Raw genomic sequence first — 19,764 nt, forward strand, 5'->3', positions numbered from 1 at the left:
AAAACACCCAAACCCCAGCACTGCTGGACACCCCCGCTGGCCCGTGAGAAAGAATTTTGCCATTTCATGGCTGAGAAAGAGACAGTGATTAACTCCTGTACTTGCCTTTCTGGAAAGGTTATAGCTTAATTGGTCAGACTTGGAGTCATAAATCAAGTGCTGAAGGATCAGCAGAGATAAGAAAATTTTGGCAAAATGTTGCAAAACTACTATTTGGCAGGAGGCATCCAGCTGTGCCCAGCCAGCTGTGGGGGCTGAGGGCAGCTGGGAGCACAGGGCCCCACAAGGAAACGATTCACCCTCCAGCGAGGGGCCGGAAATTCTCCATTCTGTTATCAGTTAATCTCAGGATTTGCAAAATATCCTTTTTTTTCTTTTCTTTTCTTTTCTTTTTTTTTTTTAAAGAAAAACAACAGGAAAGCTATTGTTTGCTTTGGTCAGAAGAATCTGAACTCCATCTGTTTTGAAAGATGATTCTGTTTCTCCATGGGAAGTGCTATTCCCCCTAACCTCTTAATCAAAATTTTAAAACTCTCAACTTTTCCCAAGCTGAGGAGGACAGCGAAGAGGGGAGAAAAAGGCTCTTCCCACACAAGGCTCAGTCCCCACCATGTCCACCCATCACAGATCTGGGTGGTTTCAGCCTCTGACCTCGTGTCACTGCTGGAGCTGGTGTGGGAGAGCAGCAAAGCACAGAACATCTGCTGGGCACCGGAGATTTCACTCCTATAAACCATCAAAGCTCTTTGGAATCAATATGAAGTTTTACTTGTGGCCACTGGAGAGATTTCACCTCCTGAATTATATGATGGGATAAATGAGATCCCGGCCTGCTGCTATCTGTCCACAGCCAGCTGAAGAGCTCCCAGAATTAATTAGAATAATGAACCCCCAAAATGACAAAAGTATTGATTGGCATTTTTGTCTCTCTGCAGCCGGCAGTGGCCCTGGGAGCATCACAGAGTGATGCAATGCAGCCTCAGCTGGGGATGGGAGACACTTATCCCATGACAGCGCCGTGGAGATGGGTTTGTGTGCAACGATGGCATCAGCCAAATGCTTCCACGCGATGTTATTTCAGTAATAGGTAGGAAGCAGGAGTGGTGGGGGAGACCCTTGGCCCCAATGCCAGCGGCCGTGCGGGCAGCTGCCTGGGTTTTGGGCAGCACCCAGGTGGCCCAGCCACCCTCGCCAGGCTGGGAGCCGCCTGGCCATGGCACGAGTCCTGCAGGGATGTCCCTGCGAGTCTGGTGGCCGTGGGGAGCTCAGCACCCACCACAGCGCCCGGGCTGACTTTCCCATGGGAGATGCACGGCGTGGGCGGCGTGTCCAGCCCACGGCACCAGCACAGACCGCGCTGGGACATGGGCTGTGTGGGAGCTGAGCAGGGCAGGAGCTGAGCTCAGCCACGCTGAGAATGGGGACTCCTGAGGCCGGGGACCTCTGTGAAATGACAGGCAAAAACTGGTATCCAGAGAGGAATTTGGAAGGCGTGCTGCTGCTTCAGTGCGCTGCAGGGGCGAGCATGTAACAGCAGGATACAACACATTGGCTGTCGGTAGAGCAGAAAATAGAGTGAGGGAACTGTTAGTTTGGTCTTTAAAGGTTTTTGGAGGTAGAAGAGATTTTTGGCTCTGGCAATGAGCTGGGCATGGCATTCACCAGCCGTGTGTGTGGGGATGGGGAGCAGACATTGCAAGAGCCAAAATCTCTGCAGCAAGGGGATTCCTGAAGCCCTTTAAACTTGGTGTAGGGCCAGATGGTTGGTCACAGGTAAATACTGTAACATGAAGAGGTAGGAAGAGTGTCCTTGCTGGGGTGACCTTGGTGACGTCTCGGATATGGTGCTAATTGGAGAATGCAACAAAGCCGGCTGGTTCACCCAGGCAGACCATGCAGAACTCTCCCAATGTCTCTCTGCGTTAATGACTTGTAAGTGAAAAGGAAGAGGAGAGATCTCAGCTATCAGGATTTCAGGGAAGCAGTGATAGAAGTGCTACTAGGGAAATTGGTATTTAAGCTGAAGAAAATGGATCTTAAAAAAAAATGTGAGGAGAAGCAAAGGGCACACAAAGGGCAGGACTGGAAGAAGCGATGAGCAGGAGGTCCCAGGGCAGTGGGTTGGGATTGGGCTTCATTAACACAGCCGTTAATGATGGGGCAGGAGGAGCACAACGCTGTGGGGGGGCAGCCTGGACTGCACCCTCCAGAGAGGAGCTCAGCGGGGCTGGGCTCAGGGATTTGGCACAAACAAGGCTTTGGGGGGTATGGGCGATGCTCACAGCCGCCGGGATGGGCCAGTGCCCTTTGCTGGGGTGCAGCACTGTGTGGGGCCACCAGCTGGGAAGGGGAGTGTGTTTTTCTGAAACGGCCACTACATGAGATGTTGGTTTTTCTGTGCTGTCCCTTGCTGAGCTCATGGTGCAGGTGGTGGGTGTCGCAGTGTCCTGGCTGGACAGCCTGTCCCCTGCCTGGCTTTGGCCACTCCCGGGTGCCTGAACAGGCAGTGGGTTGGGCGGGATCCCCGGGGATGCTGGGCTGTTTGGGACGGCGATCTGTGAGGTTGTGCCCAGCTCAGCCAGATCCCCAAGGCTTTGGGACAGCATGTTCCCAACAAGCGAGGGTCTGGGCAGGATGGCACCCATGTACCAGGGAGAGGGTAGGATGGGAGTGAGAGCTGGGGACAGAGACATTGCTTTGAACCCCCCAAAAAGGGAGAGGGGCTCGTTCTGCAAACAGCTGCAGCCTGGCAGGGCACAGCAGGGATAAGCCAGCAGCGGTTTGGGCAGGACCATCTTCCTGGCAGCAAACACTGGTGATGGGCAGGAGAGCATTCACAGCCTGCGCGGGGGACACCGGGGCTCTTGTGGTGGCAGCAGCTGCCCAATGGCACCAGGGCGGTAGGAACCTCAGTGACCAGCTGATGTCCGGCCCTGGGCAGGACACAGCTCTTTTTTCTGCTCCACGAGGATCACACCAGGCACTTCTCTCCAGGTTTATTAATGTTAGTAATGTTAGTCCCACGTTAACAAGTGCACACAAACAAGATGCTGCAGCAGCAGCACAGGGGGACGGTGGAGCCTCGGCACAGGCTTGCACTGCCATGAGACACTCCGAGCATGAGTGCTGGGTGCAAGGAGCCCTCACCGCTGTCCTGGGGTGAACCTGGGGCTTGCAGGGACAAAGGCACTTGACTGGAGGGTTGCTACACACCCGCAAGACGATTAACGAACCTGGTGAGGCTGGTGATGGGGTCACTGCTGCTTTGCAGCAGGGTCAGTGCTAAGTACAGGGAACTGAAGGGGTCTGGGACTGATGATGGGGCACCGGATCCCAGAGTCCCACCATCGAACGTGGGATGTCCCATCCCATTGGTGATCAAGGCTTCCACATCTGGGCAGGAACCGCCCCATCTGGAAGGGACTGTTTTGACTTGGCATTTGCTTTAACTGGACTCTCGGTGTGGTGGTTCTCCAGGTAAACAATCTGGGGGGGCTTTTCAGAGGGGCAAGGGGGTCTGGGGCTCGGGAGGTCCCGGGGCAAAGCCAGGCTTGCTGCTGGGGCTTCTTCAGTGGAGTTCTGAGAGTCTGAGTCTTCAGAGGATAAACTGCTCTGGCTGGAAACCTGGAAGTACTGGGTGGCTCCTGCCCATGTGTTGGCAGGTGAACGGTGTGTGCTGGGGACTGGGACTGCCTCGTGGGGCACAGTGGGGGGACACAGCGGGCCAGTGCCCAGGACACATGCCTGGGGAGGCAGGCACAGGGGCTGCCTGTGCGGGGGCTGCCCGCACTTCGGGGAGATGTGTCTGGCAGTCCCCAGGCTGGCTCCATGCTCAGGTTTAGGGAGGGAGGTGGCAGCAGGGATGTGGCAGTGACAATCCTGTTCACCCTCCAGCCCCTGCTGCTGTGGGGATCTTGGCTGTACACCCAGCATGGGGCTGGGGACACTGCCAGCCTGGGGCTGTCCTGGCCCCCCGCCGCTGGGCTCCAGCTGCTCCGCTGCCCCCCGGCTCCCCAACACCACCGGCTTGGGGCTGGTGGTTGCTCTGCAGCCCGGGGCTTCCTTGCAAGGGGCTGCGGCCCCTGCAGCGTCTCCCTGCCCATCGGCTTGTGTTCCCCAGGCCTCCCGCAGCTCCGCCAGCATCTCCTCCAGGATCCGCTGGCTGTCCCGGTACCGCTGCCGTGCCTCACTCCAGGCCGCCAGCCCCTGGCTGCGCTGCATCCCACGCACCTGAGCCTTCATCTCCTCCAGCTTCTCCAGGGCCAGCTCCACAGACAGCTTCTGGAAGGAGCTCTGCAGGCAGCGCAGCGCCCGGCCGCCCCCATGCTGTCCCTGCGCTGGGCTCTGCCCGCAGCCCCGCTCCAGCTCCGCCAGCTGGAACAGAAGGCAGAGTGGCTGCTCTCACGCTGCCCAGGCAGCACACGGCCCACGGAGGACCGCCCTGGCACCCACCTTGCTGGAGAAGCATCTGAGCTCCCGCCGCAGCTCCCACTCCACCTGCCGCCGCTCCAGCTGCCCATGGAACCTCATGAGCCTCGTCCGGAACAACGTGGCAGCCGCCTGGAAGGGCTGTGCCTCGGGAAACACCGCATCCTGCACCACGGCCGCCTCCTGGCACAGGGTGAGGCCACACTGGTACCGAGCCTGCAGGGACGGCAGGAAGGACATGAGCTCCCGCAGGGAACGGCACTGACCTGCTCTGTGCAGGTGAGGATCACCGCAGTCAGTGCTCGATGTCGCTATCTGGGCTATACGGGAAATGTTGCTGGGCAAGAGAGAAGAAACAAAGATAACTGGGGTTCTCAAAATCTCTGCTCTGTCCTGGCTCTGCTCAAAATGTACAAAATGCACCATCCTGTATTGAGTGTGGTCACCTTGCTCTGTCCTCCCTGGCTTCCCCACCCAGGGGTATGGCAGGAACACGTTGTCACCATGTTATCTGCCTTATGGACACCCAGGCTCTGAAGCCTGGCCCTGTGGCATGATGGGGACTGCAAAGAACGGAGCATGGGGGGGTCAGGAACAGCAGCCCCAGCCCAAAGTACACCCAGGAGCAGCACAAACGTCCCCCTCCCCGGAGCGGGGCTGCCCAGAGACCCCAGCAAAGCCTGAACCAGCCAGCCAGGGGACACCAGGTTTGCCCAGAAGCCTCATTCCGAACTTGGGGGATCTGGACTGATTGTATCAAACTTTGTAATGATCTTCTAATTCTAAATGTTCTAACTCTAAATGTTTCTAATTTGGCATTTTCAGTTTCTGCCGAGTGCCAGGCAGGGTCCGGAGCCACCCAACAGTGCAGTTGGCAGCGATACCCTCGGGATGTGTGTTACAGAAAAGCCCTTACGAACGCACCGCTGCCTGGCTGAAGAACTCGCTGCACCACTCGGTGGAGCCCTCGCTGCCGTCGGGGCTGCACTCCTCGGCACCCAGCTCCTGCATCCGCACCGCCGCCTCCCCATCCAGCCAGCTGCCCAGCTGCAAGAGAGCAGGAGCAGGGTCAGGCACCGGCCAGCGGCAGCACCTCCCTTTCCTTCCCCGGGCAGGGATCCCACCCCAGGCGTGGTTATGCAGAGTTGCCCCACAATGAAAATCAAAGCTCAGGCAATCCTGTTATTCTCCATGCTTCCTTCATCATCAAAAAACAAGGAAATGTGCCAAAAATGCTCAGCCGTGGGAACACCACAGAGGACCACCTCAACTTGCTGCAGCCACAGCATCACCCCAAGGACACCCTCCTCACCTTGCTGAACTCAGCCTCAAGCTCCCGGACCTTTTGGAGGAACTCCAGCCGCTCCAGGCAGCTGTTGGACTGGGACACCAGGTCGTGCAGCTCTCCCTCCAGCTGGCTGTACAGCTCCTCGGCCAACTCCATGCTGGTCCTGGGGGCCGGGGAGGAGAGGGGCTGTCAGTGCCGGGGCTGAGGACACCGGCCGGGCAGCTCTTCGGCAAGCAGGACCCTCCGATGGGACAGCTCCCTGGAGGCGGGTGCTGGCGTGTGGCCATGCAGGCAGCCCGGAGCTGAGGCAGCAGACAGGCAACCATGCAGTACGTGCGGCTGGCAAGGGCCCGGAGCCGGGCAAGGGCTGTCTTCTCCACCCACCCTGTGTGTCCCCAGAGCCCACCGGGGACATGAGAGTGCTCCCTGGGAGTGCTGGGCAGTGAGACAGGAGTCAGGGAATACGTGATGGGATCGCGCTGGCTGTTGGAGCGGCCCAGCCAAGAGAACGGAGCAGTGGGATTTGCGCCATGGGTGCATGGACCACGGGACAAGCATGGCACCACCAGATATGTGCAGCACCACCAGATGCGTGGCACTGCCAGACATGTGCAGCATAGCTGGACCAGCATGGCCCTGCCAGACATGTGCAGCGTCACCAGATGAGCGTGGTGCGGCTGGACATGTGCAGCACCACCAGATGAGCGCAGTGCTGCCGGGGCTTGGCCCCATCTAGTGGCTTTGTGTGAGCCCAGCCTGGCTCATGCAGGCCTTGCAGAGCAGCCCTGGAGCCTTGTCCTGGAGCAGGAGACCCCCCCAGGGACCCACACGCCTTCCCCAGCTAGGAACTCCTGCAAAGGGCTGTCTGAGACATGAGCTCCAGGCACAGGGGGACAGCCCCAGCGCTGGGACATGCTGGAGAGAAGCTCGTGTGGGAGGCGGCTCTGTTGCTGAGTGGAGGAGGCCAAGGGTCCCCGGTGCGTGCACCTCGCTCCCAGTGAAGCTGCCCCCTCCTACCTGACATTGGCTGAGCTGTGGAGCCGGGCGGCCGCCCTGCGTAGCCGGGCCAGCATGGCCCCCCCTTCACGCTGCACCTGCACCAGCTGCGGGTCGCTCAGCACCCTCTGCATCAGCTCCTGGTGCCGTGTGATGCCAGTGGCTGCATCCTGTGGAGAGAGGGTTGGACGTGTCCCACCTGTGCCAGCACAGGATGGGCACCCAAAGCCGCATCCTGAGGGACAAGGACAGGGGATGGCCCTGCAGCCAGGAGTGGCTTGTGCAGGAACATTTGCATCGAGCTTTGGGGAACAGGGGTGAAATGTTGCTGTGTTTTGGACTGCAGATGGGCTCTTTGGAAAGTCCAACAACCCACGGTACCGCAGCCCCTGTTACCTGCGTCCCCGCCAGCACGTTGGTGCTCTGCAGCTCCTGGATGCAGCTCTGCAGCAGCTCCAACGCTCGCCTGAGCCCAGCCGTGAAGGGATGGAGGTTCTGCAGGTGGGACATGGGCTGTCAGGGGTTGGGGACTGGCAGCAGGGTGGGAGGGCAGGCAGTGAGGAGGAGGAGGAGGAGGATGAGGAGGAGAACAGTGCCAGGCCAGAGCAGGGAGTACCGGGGGCAGCAGGTTAAAGCTGAAGAGGGAGTGTGGATGGCACCAGGCAGTCAGGCAGGAGGGGGCTGTGCTCAGAGCTCTCATTTTCATTCCCCTCTCCTGGGCATTCCTGTCACTTTTCCAGGGATGTTCGTGAGACAGGGGAACCATGGTGGGGATAGAGGGGCAGGGCGGGGGTTGAGGCGATGGTGAACGGCTGGTACCAGACACCTGGAAGAACTGAACCCACTCGCTGTGGCAGTAGGGGAAGGTGCCGTTCAGCTCCGGCGTCAGTTGGGAGCTGTCGATGTAGCGGCCCAGCGCCTTCAGCGATGCCAGGGTCTCCACCTGCGGGACATGGGGCTCATGAACACCGTGGGGCCACGCCAGGTCCCTCTGCAGACATGTCCCCAGAGGCAGCCCAGAGCAGGGGTCATAAACCCCCTGTCCCAAAGACACCGTGTCCCGTGTGGCAGCTCCGCAGTGTTTGGATGCAGGGGAGATTGCCAGGACTGCAATAATTTGCCATGACAGCCAATCTAGGTGATTGAGCTCATTAATGTTTCACATATTAAATACACTGAGCAGCACTAAAAGAACAATAAACCCTTTCAAGCAGTGCCTGTGTGTGGCCGCTGCAGGTAACTGGGGAGCTCTGGCCGCCCCAGGGCAGCTTTTGCTGCCTCCACCTCCCAGCGAGCCCCTTAGCAAGGGGCTGCCCTGCCTGGTATCCCCAAGCAGGTAACGGGGGTCTCCAGGTGAGGGGACAGAGGGTGCCCTGAGGTGGGAGGTTCCTTTGACCTGGCTCTGCTCTTTCCACAGGACACAACACAGGGACACAAGGAGGGGACAGGGACAGGCTCACCTGTGCCCCGGGCAGCCTCTCGCGGTGGGCGAGCTCCTTCTCAGCCAGCAGCAGCACGGTGTGGATGCAGCCCAGTGAGACACTCTGCGGGAATGGGGCAGAGTCACGGTGCAAACCCACACACAGCCCTGAGTTACCCACAGCACAGCTGTGGGTTTTCCACGCCGTTACCCACATTGACTGAGGCCAGTGAGCTCATTGCAAAGGAAATGGTTCCCGAGCTCGCTGGTGTGCAAAATGGAAACGAGTCACTCAGGTCACAACCCTGGCCCAGCCACCAGCTCCTGGGCAGAACAGACCCACGGGAAGAGGCCTATGAGCGGACCCCACTGTTTGCACCAGCGACGCTTTTCCACCTGAGGAACATCAGGCCAGTGAGGGATCTACCGGATGGGCTGCAGCCAAACCCTGAAGCCCTGAGTAGGCCGAGGCAAAGCGTGCTGTGGTGGGGAGCTCCCCATGGCCCCCGACAGCACAGGGCACTCTCGTGGCACTGCCGGCACCGGCGCGGAAACCTGACAGCGCTGCGGAGCCTGTTCCCAGGTGAGCACAGCCAGTGGGATGCTGATGGGGTCTGGGGCATGGCGCAGTGCTGGGTGACAGCGGGGACAAGAACAGACCCCATGGGGCTGGGAAGGGACCTTTGGTCCCAAACCATCAGCACCTCGTGGATAGGCATAAGTTCTGGTGTGAGCTCGGTTCGGGGCAAATGGGGTCTTTGTGCCCTTTTGAGGGACAGTCTGTGCCACTGCAGATGTGCTCAGAAATCAGAGATTCAGCAGCAGCTTTGGGAACAAAGTGGCAGTTGTGTGAGTGCTGCCAGACCTACAGGGAGTCAGGAGCCAGAACCAGCTGCTAGGGGGGCAGCAGCGAGAGGGACATGGATTTTCTGGATCAGCGTATTGCGGTGCAGCCGAGAGCTGCTTCAGTGCATCTGCACCGCGACACTTGTGGGTAAAATCTAGTGAGATGAAAACCACAGCCCCAGGCACAGTAGTGCCAGGGGCTGCTGAAGAGGCTGCTGCCAGCCAGGGGTTGAATCGAGTGGTGGGTGCAGGGGTGGCTCTGACAGACCTGCTCCTGGACAGGGACCCCACTAGCACATCCCCCGCACAGGGATGCAGAGCCCGGCATACCTGGACAGAGCGGAGGGCCGAGAACAGGACGGGAGCAGGTGGCTGCTTCCTGGCGTCCACCACGACAGTCACTCCGCCGTCCTTCGCCTCCTGCCTGGCCGGGGAGACAGAGCGGGAAGGAGATGGCGCTGGTTAGAAGTGAGACATGGAGGGAGCAGGACCTGCTCAAAGCCTCTTCCTATGGCTTCGTGTCCCCAGGCAGGACTGTGCAGCAGGCAGGTGCCCCTGCGGGACACCCCAGCCATGGGCAGCACCAGCCCTGCAGAAACGTGTGCCTTGGGCAGCGGCACTTGGTCCTCAGGGCTGGCTGCAAGGGGGCACTCTGGGGACATCGGGATGTGCCCAAAGCAGCATGTGCAGGACACTGATCATCCATCCTGGCTTGGCCCAGGGGCCATCCAGTCCCTCAAGCTGAGAAGCAGCCAAGAGGTCCCAGCAGGTCCCCTGGCCCTTACCTGGGCAGGGAGCAGAGGTGGAGGATGAGCCTCGCCAGCTCGGCCGCTGAGCACCACGTGGCCCCCCAGGCGCTACTGCTGGTGTTGACCTGGAGCAGGGCCCTGCCCAGCCTGTCCGAGCTCCCTGTGGGGAAACGGGCGAGTGAGCCCTCCAGCAGCACCCGCCGGCTGCATCCCAGCCTTGAGCACCCCGGGGGACTAGGGCTCCCACCGGCCCCACTGCTGCTCACGAAGCAGGAATGGGCTCTGCACCGGCTCAGCACAAGGGGTTCAGTCGGGTTAACACCATGCAGCTGTGGTGGCACAGCAGCCACCCCGGTGCTGTCCTAGTGCCACCCTGGTGTAACTGCCCCCAGCCCCTCTGGACGGGCAGTGCCAGCCCATGAGGGCTCTTGGCACCAAAGGCGGCCCTGGAAATGCCAGGGTAGAGCTGCTGAGAACGTTCTTCATTTTTTTTAAAAAAAAAAAAAAAAAAAAAAAAAGATGGTTTTTGTGACTGGTTTTCAGCTCTTGGGGAAAAGGAAGAAGCCAAATGTTTAGTGTTTGGCAGCTACAAGCTGAACAGCTTCACTGGTGAGGAATGGTGTGGGAGGGTTCGCTGCAGCTGGGAACCAGGGCAGCTGCGCGGAGCAGACTGCTTGTTTTTATGTTTTTCATTTTTTTGCCCAGTTGAAAGGAAATTTTCTGCTTGGGAGCTTTCTGGCCTCTGGCAAAGCCCTGAAACCCTCCTCCAGAAACCCATCTCCAGCAGCATGGCGCTGTCCCTCCAGAGGCCTCCCCGTCCCCGCTGAGGTCCCGCGGTACCTGGCAGGGTGACGATGCCCGAGCGCAGCAGCCCGGTGTGCAGGTCCTGCCAGGCCGGCGGCTCCCGGCCGGGGGTGCCAGCACTGGGCACAGGGGGGCTGCTCTTGCAGCTGCTGCTTTCCAGGGCCGTCCCATTCATACCTGCTGGCAGGGACAAAGGATAGAGGAGCTGCCAATGTGCAACCAGGCAGATAAATGCAAAAGCCCCACCAGAGCCCAGGCAGGTGCCATGGCCCCAACGTGGACATCACCTTTCCCAGTGGGCTTGACTCTGCCCATCCTGGGCGAGTAGATGGCAGATATCTTCTTCCAGGCTCCTTCATGCTGGCTGGCGGCTCGCTCGTCCCCAGGGGCTGCCCCGAGCCGCGGCCCCTTCAGGAAGGAGAACTTGTGGCTGGAGCCCGCGGGGGCCGGGGGGAGGTGGGGGCTGCCTGGCTGTGCCCCCGCCTGCACCCTGGGACTTGCTCTGTGGGGACGGCGGGTGCCAGACCCTGGACCCAGCTGTGTGGGGGTGTCATTAGGAGTGGTGGGGGGTGGCTCGGGGCCCGGGCCATCTGGCTCCTCCAGGATGGCTGACATCAGCCCAGGGCTGAGGCTCAGCGGGTTCTGCAGCGCAGCCAGGTAGGAGTCTCGGTGGCGGCACCGTGGGCTGCGTGGCCCCTGCTCCCGGCTCAGTGTCCACCCCAGGCATGGGGTGCAGGGACCCTCCTCTGCCCCCCCGCAGACAGAAGCATTTGCCCCTGGCCCCCCGTTCACCCAGGGGAGTGTCACCCTGGCCCCCATTGGCCCCGCTGGGCAGACAGGCGGCAGAGACCCAGTCAGCAGGTCCGGCTGCTCCTGGGAGGGCTCCAGCAGGTCCACATACTCGCCCTCCAGGTTCTGGCTGAGGATGTGGCAGAGGCTGGGCATGGCCAGCACAGCTGGCTGCTTCTGCAACCCAGCCTGCTCTACCTTGATCAGTCCCGGGTACCTGCCCTGGCTCGATTTCCGCCGAGTGCCCTTGCAGCCTGGGATGGTGCTTGCGATGTTGCTGTAGGGTGCAGGAACGCCTGCTGTGCCGTGGGACACAGATGTGCTGGGTGCTGCCGGCTGAGCTGTGGTTTCTGGAGCAGGGCCATGCTGAGCCCCTGCGGGCGCATCATCAGCTGCAGCCTTGGGCTTGTCGATGAACTCCGGTGTGGCGATGCTGCTCCACGGCAGCGGGGCAACGCCGTTCTCAGTGGCCACCAGGCACGTGTGCAGGGGCACCCGGGCCTGGTTGCTGTTGATTTCCTCCAGCCACTCGTTGGTGAAGAGCAGTGCATAGGCGGCCTCGGGCACCGGCGTCTCCTCCACCGTGTGCAGGTCCAGGGACAGGTGTTTGAGGGTGATACGCGCCGAGAGCTCCTCGCATGGCTCAGCCTGCAGGTAGAAGTCCCCGGGGCGCAGCAGGAGGGGGTTGAGTGGTGCAAGGTGGACGACCACTTTCTCATGCAGACACAAGGGCCAGCCTTCATGGAGAAAGATGCAGTTAAAGTATGGAGCCTGGGAGGGAGGAAGAACATAGCACATGAGCGAGAGCCTCGCTGGCTTCATCCCCTCTCAGCTGAGCCCACGTGCTCTCACTGCCATGTTCTGCCCTTCCCATGATGAAGGCTGAAGAGGTCAGTGACCTGATCGGATGTCCCTGAGCTGAACCACAGCAGGGCCCTGCAAGCCCACCCAAGCCCATGGCTGTTCCCAAGGTGCTGTGTAGTACCCAGAGGGGAAACCCCACTGAAGCCTCTCCAGGGGCAAAACAAGGTGACCCAGGAGTCCCCCTGCCCTTATGGAGGGGATGGTGTGTGCCAGGCTCTGTGCCAGAGCTATGCCGGGAGCTGGGCTCACCGTGGTCCGCTTTGCGGGGCAGGAATGGGGACAGGGAGGTGGATGTGCAGAGGGAGCTGCAGCCCAGCGCAGGGACCAGGAGGCAGGGCAGACCTGCATGGCGGGGTGGGGGCTCTGAGTGCTCCGCGGGGCGGGGGGCTTACGCAGGCTGCCTGTCGCACATGCTCGAAGAGCCGCTTGGCCGGGATGAGGAACCGGAGCAGGCAGCAGAGCCCGTCCCCCTGGTAGCGTGTCTCCAGCAGCCGGAACACCTGGCCCAGCACCGTGGGGGCCGTGGCTTCGAAGGGCGGGTAGAGAGCCTGGAGTGCGCCCTGCACCGCTGTGTCCAGTGATCCGACGTCCTGCGGGAAGAAAGTGTCACTGGTGGGGAGAGTGGCCCTGCAATGGGACGCTGTCACCCCCGGAGCCCGTGCCCACCATCCTGCCACCACAGCACCATGGCTCTGCTGGTCCCTGTGCCACCCACACTGGCAACGTCACCAGCTTCAAACCTCCTTGGGCTGGAGACTGAGGAGGGACTGGGTGCAGAGCGCACCGAGCACGTTGCTGTTCCCAGTGTTGGGCTGTGGTTTAGGGAGCCCGGGGTGAGTCCCAAGCGCAGCTGTGGCCCTGCCAGGAACACGGCTGTGCGGAGACGGAGGAGCCGAGGGGCTCAGCCCAGCCAAACGGAGAGCATGGGGATGCACCAGGCTCAGCTACAGGATGCAGCAGATGGCAGGAAGGACAGACGTCTGAAGATGGATTGAGTGTTTTAGTTCAGACTCATTGCTGAATTCGTCGAACTCAAAATTAGTCCTCCCAGTGTTTTCTGGGAAGCGCTCTGCTGGGTTACAGCCCCCTCCCGTGTGCTGCTGCCAGACAAGGCGAGGACGCTGGTTTTGTGCCATGTGTAAACTGGTGGCTCTGAGTTTGCTTTCCCAGCTCCACAGGAGATGATGGCTGTGCAGACCTGGCTGGCACAGCAGCGCACAGAGGGAAGACATTGGATGGCTCCAGTGAAATCCCAGCTGTGCTACAGGCAGCACAGGGGGGGTTACAGGCTGAAGGTGGGATTAGTTGAAGGTGGGATTAGCTGAAGGTGAGCATTAATTTCAGGCAGCTAATCCCTGGCCTGGGAGCCTATACAAAGTGGCCGCAGTTAACTTAGCTTAATTAGCTTTAATGTGCTTTAGCTAAAGCACTTTCCAGTCACACTTTGGATAATTCTTCATTACTTTTTCTCTGTGTCTCCACACAGGGATCTCCTGCCCTCAGGCCTGGCAGGAGGAGAGCAAGTCCCTTCCTGGTGCCCTGACCACCACCGAGCTCAGCTCCTTCCCCGTCCCTGCATTGAGGTGAGAAGCCACCGTCTGTCACAGCAAAGGGGGATCTGTCAGCTCCTCATGCTGCCTGGAGAGACGGGCCAGCCCTGCCTGAGCCAGAGCCCACTGCCCGGTCACCCCTGCACAGCCCTGGCACATCCCAAAACCAGCTCTTTTGAAACCAGACTAAACTCTTCCCAACTGAGCTCATATGGCACTGATAAAAACACAAATGAAAACAGAAAGAGAAACCGGGTACTCCAAGACCAGGGCTCTGTCCGGGCAGGCTGCAGGGGGGACAGGCAGCCCCAAACCTGGCCATGGGGTAAAGGCACACGCTGCCAACAGCCCCATCCCACACCCCTTCTCTCACCACACCGTTCCCCAAGCTCTGGAGCAGCCTCCCTGGTCCCACACCTTGGCAGCTGGGGAGAAATGTCCAGAGTTTGGGTAAACCAGCTGGGATAAACTTGGGGTATCAGGGAACAGCCCTGCTGCAGGGAAAAAGGAAAATCTTCCAAACCACTACCAAAACCCCACAGCAAAGGATGCGCAGAGGATGAATCAACCGAATAAACAAAGCTGCTTTGCTGTCAATGGAACGACAGCGCCCAGGATGGCATCCAGCAGTGGGGACAGCGTGAACCAGTGGCGGGCGGAACCACTGATGATGGAGGTACCAGGCGCAGCCTGGGTTGTGCTGGGGAGTATTTTGGCCTGGAATGACTAAAAATGTTTTCATTGAGTGTCACAAAGCAGTTCATCAGTGGCGGAGGATTTGGGGTAACCGTGGTGCAGCGGCTCTGCGTTCGCGGGAGAAGCTGAGGCCAGATCGGCCGGGGAGCCCTTAGAAATCCAAAAGCAACCAATTAGCCCCGGCCCCTCCGTCAGCTGCAAGAGAGCACGGACCCGAAACAAAAGGCATTAGAGAGCATAAGGAGATTTACATTTGCAAAGCTATTTCCATTTTAATAAGCCAAAGTGCTGTTAAATAGAGATTGATATTTCTCCCCAAATACCCATATTTTTTAAAGTGGTTTACACCAACAGGATGAGCTGCGCTTGGTGTTTTGGTGCTGTAAAGTTGTTTAACTTGTGCCCAGAGCCACAGAGTGACTCAGCTCCATCTCCCTTCTCCCCCCTGCTCAAAAGGAGTGAAGTTTGAGTGCCGGGACTAGCCCTGAATAACAATTCCTCTCTCTCTCCTGCAGCTCTTGCTGTAAGCAGCTTTGGCAGGGCCCGATGCCATTGGTAACGAACAGCCCCAGTGGAGCTGGAGGCCAGGGCTGAGCACAGCATCGCCCCGAGCCCAGGGCAACGGAGCATGCCAGCTGTGGCAACAAATGAGACGGCCAACAGGGAACGATCCGCTGAGTGTCCTGGACCTGCATCCAGGCATGGTTCACAGAGCAGCACCCACTTGCTGCACCCCTCCCACTGCCAAACTTTTTCAGGGAAGTTTATGCACCGGGAGCTGCAGCCCTGCACACGCCTGCCCCAGCAGACCGCCACCTTCGCACCCATCCACACCCACCTTTGCGTCCCCCATTCATGCCCCCACCCACCACGTTCACACCCACCCTCCACCTTCACACCTGCCCCCGCCTTCACACCCCACTTTTGCACCCCCCTCTACCCCACCCTCGCTGCCGGCCCCCCCAGCGCCGGGTGGGCAGCGAGGGACGGTGAGTGGAGAGGAAAGCAGAAGGAATTACCATGTTTACTGGGAAGCTTTGAGGGGCTGGGGGCACCGCGGCACCGTCGCTCCCGTCCGACGGCCGCCCCGCCCGGCGCTCCGAGCGGCTGTTCCCGGCCCCACCGGCTCCGGCCGCCGCGCCTCTGCTGGGATTAAAAAAAAAAATAAAAAGAAAAAGAAGGAAAAAGAAAGAAAAGGCGAAGAAAGAGCGAGCGCGGCGGGGCGGGCCGGGGGAGGGGGCTGGCGGGGCGGCTCGGGTAGCAACGCGGGACCGGGGGGGCCGGGCCGAGCTGAGCTCCGCCGGGGGCTCCCGAGGCGGCGGCTCCTCCCGGGGACTCCCTCGGCCCCCCCGGCTCCTCGCTGGCCGCCCCCAGGGCGACGGGCGAGCAGGGGCGGACGCGGCGCCGGCTCCGTCCGCCGGGGGGATGGGGGACGGCTGCCCTGGCGGGTCCTGCCCGGTTCCCCGGCACGGTGCCGGGCGACCCGCTCCCCAGCAGCTGCTGCCCCCGGCTCAGGGGTCCAGCACAGCCTCGGGAAGATGCAAAACTGCGTGTGTGTGTGTACAGGCAGCCATGCGCTATCTGCGGCTCCCCTGGTTTTAAATAAACACAGGCCGGCGTTGATGTGAGCCATCAGGGCTGGTTTGGATTCAAAACACAGCACTTAGCACAGCCTGAGTTCTCATTTGTGAATTGGCCTGAAAGCACAGCAGAAGAAGAGTGTCTCCTAGGGCTCTTTGGATGTTTCAGTGATGGAAAGTACCTACTTGAAGGCAGAATTGTGTGATTTAGCAACCAGAACTCCTATAAAAACAATCAGCATAAGCGCCAAAGCCACAGATTTGGTCTATCCCAGTGCAAACTGCTGCTGGCTCAGCACAGCTCCCCAGTCCCCAGCACAGTGTCCGGCACTCCAGCCCCTCTGCTCCCTGCTCAGGCTCAAGTCCTGTTTGCTGTCGTGTTCCTGAGCATGGGCTCAAGGATGAGACCAGGGACAGGACCAGGGATGGGTGGGACAACCACAGCGTGGGCTGGAGCTGCCGAGTCAGTCTCAGTAACGACCGCCTGTCCAGGGATTTGTGAGCAGCCAAAGGACACGCTGTGAAAACAAGCCGAGACAGGAGGAAGTACAGCTGGGTTGCTGGCTCCTTGGAGGGAGGACAGCTCCAGGGAGGGCTTGCGTCTGCTTCCCACTTCCCTGGGAGCCAGCGAGAGCCCTCTCGTCGCCAGTGCAGGTCATGAGTGCTGCAAGGGCTCAGGCACCAGCGGTCACGCTAGGTGGGCAGAGGGGCTGGAGCACTGCAACCCATGGCACAGCTGCGACACAAACACCGCTGCAGCCCACGGTGCAGCTGTGACACAGGGACCGGTGCAGCCTATGGCACAGCTGCAACACAGGCACTGCTGCATCCTATGGCATAGCTGCAACACAAACACTGCTGCAGCCCATGGCACAGCTGCGACACAAACACCACTGCAGCCCATGGTGTGGCCACAGACTCACAGGCACCACTGCAGCTCTGTGCAGCGCTGACCCTTGGCTCAAACCCTGCCTAAGCCGTCTGCCCAGGATCCATAATGCAAACTGGGGCCTGCTGAGCCAGTTCCTCCCTTCCCCACCAGCAGCCAATTGCTCCTTAATTGCATTGGTTCACATACGCTGCTGTAGCCTTTTTATATCACTGAGTGCAAGGGGAGTATGAGCTCATGTTCTGACCTTCTTTAATTGCCTGGTTACCTCTGAAAGGAGCCCAAGAACTTCCTTTGGCTCGTCCACCTCCAGAGAGGCTGGGTGAGCAGACAGTGGGCAGGGAGGAGGCAGGGCAATTGACTGGGTCCCAGAACCAGCAGGTAGGGTCCCTCTGCAGCACTGGGACTGGGGAGCAGGAGGGGGAGGATGCAAAGCAGAGCCTGGGGGAACCCAGCGTTATGGAGTGCCTGAGGGCAGCAGCTCCCAGCCTGGCTCCTGGGGGCTCCTATCAGCTGTGTTCAACCAGCCCACCCTGGATCCAGCCCCACGTCCCTGCAGCACCCATAGCAACTCCCTGTGCTCTCCTGAGACAGAACGGTGCTGGGGACCAAGCCTGGCCAGTAAAAGGCAGAGCTTCTGGGGGCCTCCTGGGTGCCCCTGACCCCATGAGCTCACCCTCCTCTGCTGCTCCCTCTCTCCATGTCCTGTTTGTCCCCAGCAGTTGCCAGGACAGGCTGCATGTGGCCTCTTGCTCTGCCTCTCCACCGGCACAGAGCCACCATTCAGATCCCCCCAGGCTCTGCCTGAGGTCACCATTCCTGCATTTTTATTTTTACTTCTCTGCAAAATCATCCCCCTCAGCTCTCTGCATCCCCTTTTGTCTCCCCCGAGGCTCCCAGACCTCATGTCACGAGCTGTTGTGCTGCGAGAGGAGCCTGCCTGTCTGGGGTGATGGCAGCTCTGGCAGGAGGGGGCGATGCTCTGGCTGCAGTGCTGCGCCGTGGGGACCCTGGGATGCCACCGGGGTGCTGGGCGGAGGGAGAGTGATGGTGGTGAACCAAGCGTCCGGGGCAGTGTCTGAGAGGCTCATTGCTTCTGGCCGCCTCCCTGCTGCCAGGGTCCTTGTCTGCTGGCGCAGCCGCTCGCTGTGTTCTACGGGACTTCTGTGTTATTAGCAGTTGGGTCTCTGAGTGTTTCCGTTTGCCTGTTTTGGATGCAGTGGTCAGGGCTGGCGTCAGCGGTGACCCCGCACTGGCACAGAGCCCTCCCGGCTCCAGGAGCAGCCGGGGCCAGGTCAGGCCGGTCCTGCAGCTGGGAAAACATCAGTGCAGGAGCCCCCACACATCTCCTGGCCATGTTTTGGGATGCTGCTGATCCAAGGTTGTCACGGACTTGCAGGAGCGGGTGGGACAGCGATCCCGCACGTGTGGGAGCAGGCAGGAGCTGCAGCCCTCCACATCTCGATGCTGACAGGGTCTCACTGAGCTCTGGGGGTTGTCCCTGTGGGTCTAGGGACAACCATGGTGGCCACAGTTCTGGTCAGAGCCTGGTTCTGTTGGTGGCAGTGAACTTGTCCTGGCTGGAGATGCATAGGGGGAGGTTTTATTTCTCATTGTGGACTTCTCTTTTTCCAAATTCCCCCCAAAACCAGCTGGGTTGCTCTCACTTTTCTTGCCAAGTTCCCCGGGTTTTCCCCTGCATTTCCCTAGCAGAGTGTTTGCCAGCCTGCAGCTCTGCTGGGGCTTGGGGAGAGAGGACAGGCAGCAGCAATGCTGCTGGCACCCGCGGAACTGCCCAGCCCTGGGGAAATCCCAGGGCAGTTGTGGCACCGCAGGAAAAGGATGTGGCCGAATTTCCTTGCAGAAGGCAAACGTGCCCGCGTGCCCTTGCTTGCAGCCCAGGATCAATAGCAGCCACTGTGCTGCCTCACACCTGCCAGCGGCTGTGCCAGGACAGCTGGGGTGCAGCAGCCCATGCCAGGGCCTCCCGGGATGGGGCTCGGAGTGGCAGTGAGCCCAGGGCACCCGAGCTGTTGGCTGCTGGGGATGGAGCTGGGGCACAGCTCAACCCTGAGGTCCCGGGGAGCCCCAGCCTGCCATGGCAGGATGGTTTGGGACATTGCACCACACGAGATGTGGAAAGAGCTGCGGGCAGGGAAAGAGCTCCTCAGCCCATGTATGCTGAGGAGCGGCAGGGCCAGAGGAAGCCCTGGCCTGGGGGTGGCCTGGGGACAGCAGGGACGGGTCCCAAGCCACAGCCCCGGCAGGGGACAGCAGTGGCACAGGAGAGGGCCATCCCGCACCTCCCAGCCCATCCCATCTGACAATGACCGTTCCTGCACAGCAGACCCCAGCCCTGGGGACACCGGTGTGTTCCCAGCACAGCCAGCTGGCAGGCAAAGCCCTGTCCCCTCTGCAGGGCCGGGCAGGGCTTCCCGCTCAGTTCCCTGCTGTCATCCCTCTCGTGAAGCACTACCAGGACTGGCTGGGGTGTTAGATGTGCTTTTAGCTGTTTGTCACCAAGCACAGGAATGTTTTGTCAGGATTTGTGCTGTTTGAAGGGTCTTTTCAGTTCAACTTTAAAATTTCTCATACTCAGAAGAAAGACTCTCTGGTTTTGCTTCCTCTCTGTGTTGCTCTCCATGAAATTTCATTTCTCTTCCTTGAAGAGGTTCTGCTTCCCCAATGCTCATCCTGAATATCTTAAATATTGTTTCAAAACAGCTCTGCTGAGATGCAGTGTGATGGACTTGAGGGTTTTGGGAGCACTGTGTCTGCACCAAGAAAGACCCAGTGAAGTGCTGATGAAGACCAAGCGAGGACTTGGCCTTTTTCTTCTCTGTTGTTGGCTTCTTCTCTCTGGGC

General features: G+C 60.0%; 1 protein-coding gene and 1 long non-coding RNA gene across 5 annotated transcripts; one reads left to right on the forward strand and one right to left on the reverse strand.

Annotated features, from left to right (window-relative positions):
- Nucleotides 1–2,981: 2,981 nt before the first annotated feature.
- On the reverse strand, nucleotides 2,982–15,583 carry KIAA1755 (KIAA1755 ortholog). 2 transcript variants are annotated; one of them, XM_065032081.1, is made up of 14 exons: nucleotides 15,450–15,583; nucleotides 12,577–12,774; nucleotides 10,819–12,091; nucleotides 10,568–10,708; nucleotides 9,764–9,887; nucleotides 9,309–9,402; nucleotides 8,173–8,256; nucleotides 7,539–7,655; nucleotides 7,109–7,207; nucleotides 6,734–6,882; nucleotides 5,741–5,879; nucleotides 5,353–5,475; nucleotides 4,453–4,644; nucleotides 2,982–4,374 (listed from the first exon to the last, which is right to left on the reverse strand). In XM_065032081.1, exons 1-14 carry the CDS (start codon nucleotides 15,450–15,452, stop codon nucleotides 3,379–3,381), a joined length of 3,732 nt encoding a protein of 1,243 aa, XP_064888153.1. In that variant the 5' UTR covers nucleotides 15,453–15,583; the 3' UTR covers nucleotides 2,982–3,378. The 2 variants fall into 2 exon arrangements, with proteins under 2 accessions (XP_064888153.1, XP_064888152.1); XM_065032080.1 differs by having other exon boundaries at nucleotides 3,151–4,374; nucleotides 10,568–10,711.
- LOC135575570 (uncharacterized) lies at nucleotides 8,491–15,119 on the forward strand. 3 transcript variants are annotated; one of them, XR_010466565.1, is made up of 4 exons: nucleotides 8,491–8,715; nucleotides 13,671–13,767; nucleotides 14,277–14,410; nucleotides 14,962–15,091. It is a non-coding gene; the product is annotated as an uncharacterized LOC135575570 (long non-coding RNA). The 3 variants fall into 3 exon arrangements; XR_010466563.1 differs by lacking the exon at nucleotides 14,277–14,410 and having other exon boundaries at nucleotides 14,962–15,119; XR_010466564.1 differs by lacking the exon at nucleotides 14,277–14,410 and having other exon boundaries at nucleotides 14,946–15,082.
- Nucleotides 15,584–19,764: the final 4,181 nt, after the last annotated feature.

The sequence above is a fragment of the Columba livia genome, chromosome 16 (assembly GCF_036013475.1).
Source record: "Columba livia isolate bColLiv1 breed racing homer chromosome 16, bColLiv1.pat.W.v2, whole genome shotgun sequence".
NCBI classification, from domain to species: Eukaryota; Metazoa; Chordata; class Aves; order Columbiformes; family Columbidae; genus Columba; species Columba livia.

Excerpts from the sequence above, each read along its gene's own strand:
- KIAA1755 (XM_065032080.1), bottom strand. Across the intron at positions 5,880-6,733 it reads CACAGCTCAGCCAATGTCAG|GACCAGCATGGAGTTGGCCG; the intron begins GTAGGAGGGGGC and ends CCCGGCCCCCAG. Across the intron at positions 4,645-5,352 it reads AGTTCTTCAGCCAGGCAGCG|GCTCGGTACCAGTGTGGCCT; the intron begins GTGCGTTCGTAA and ends CCGTCCCTGCAG.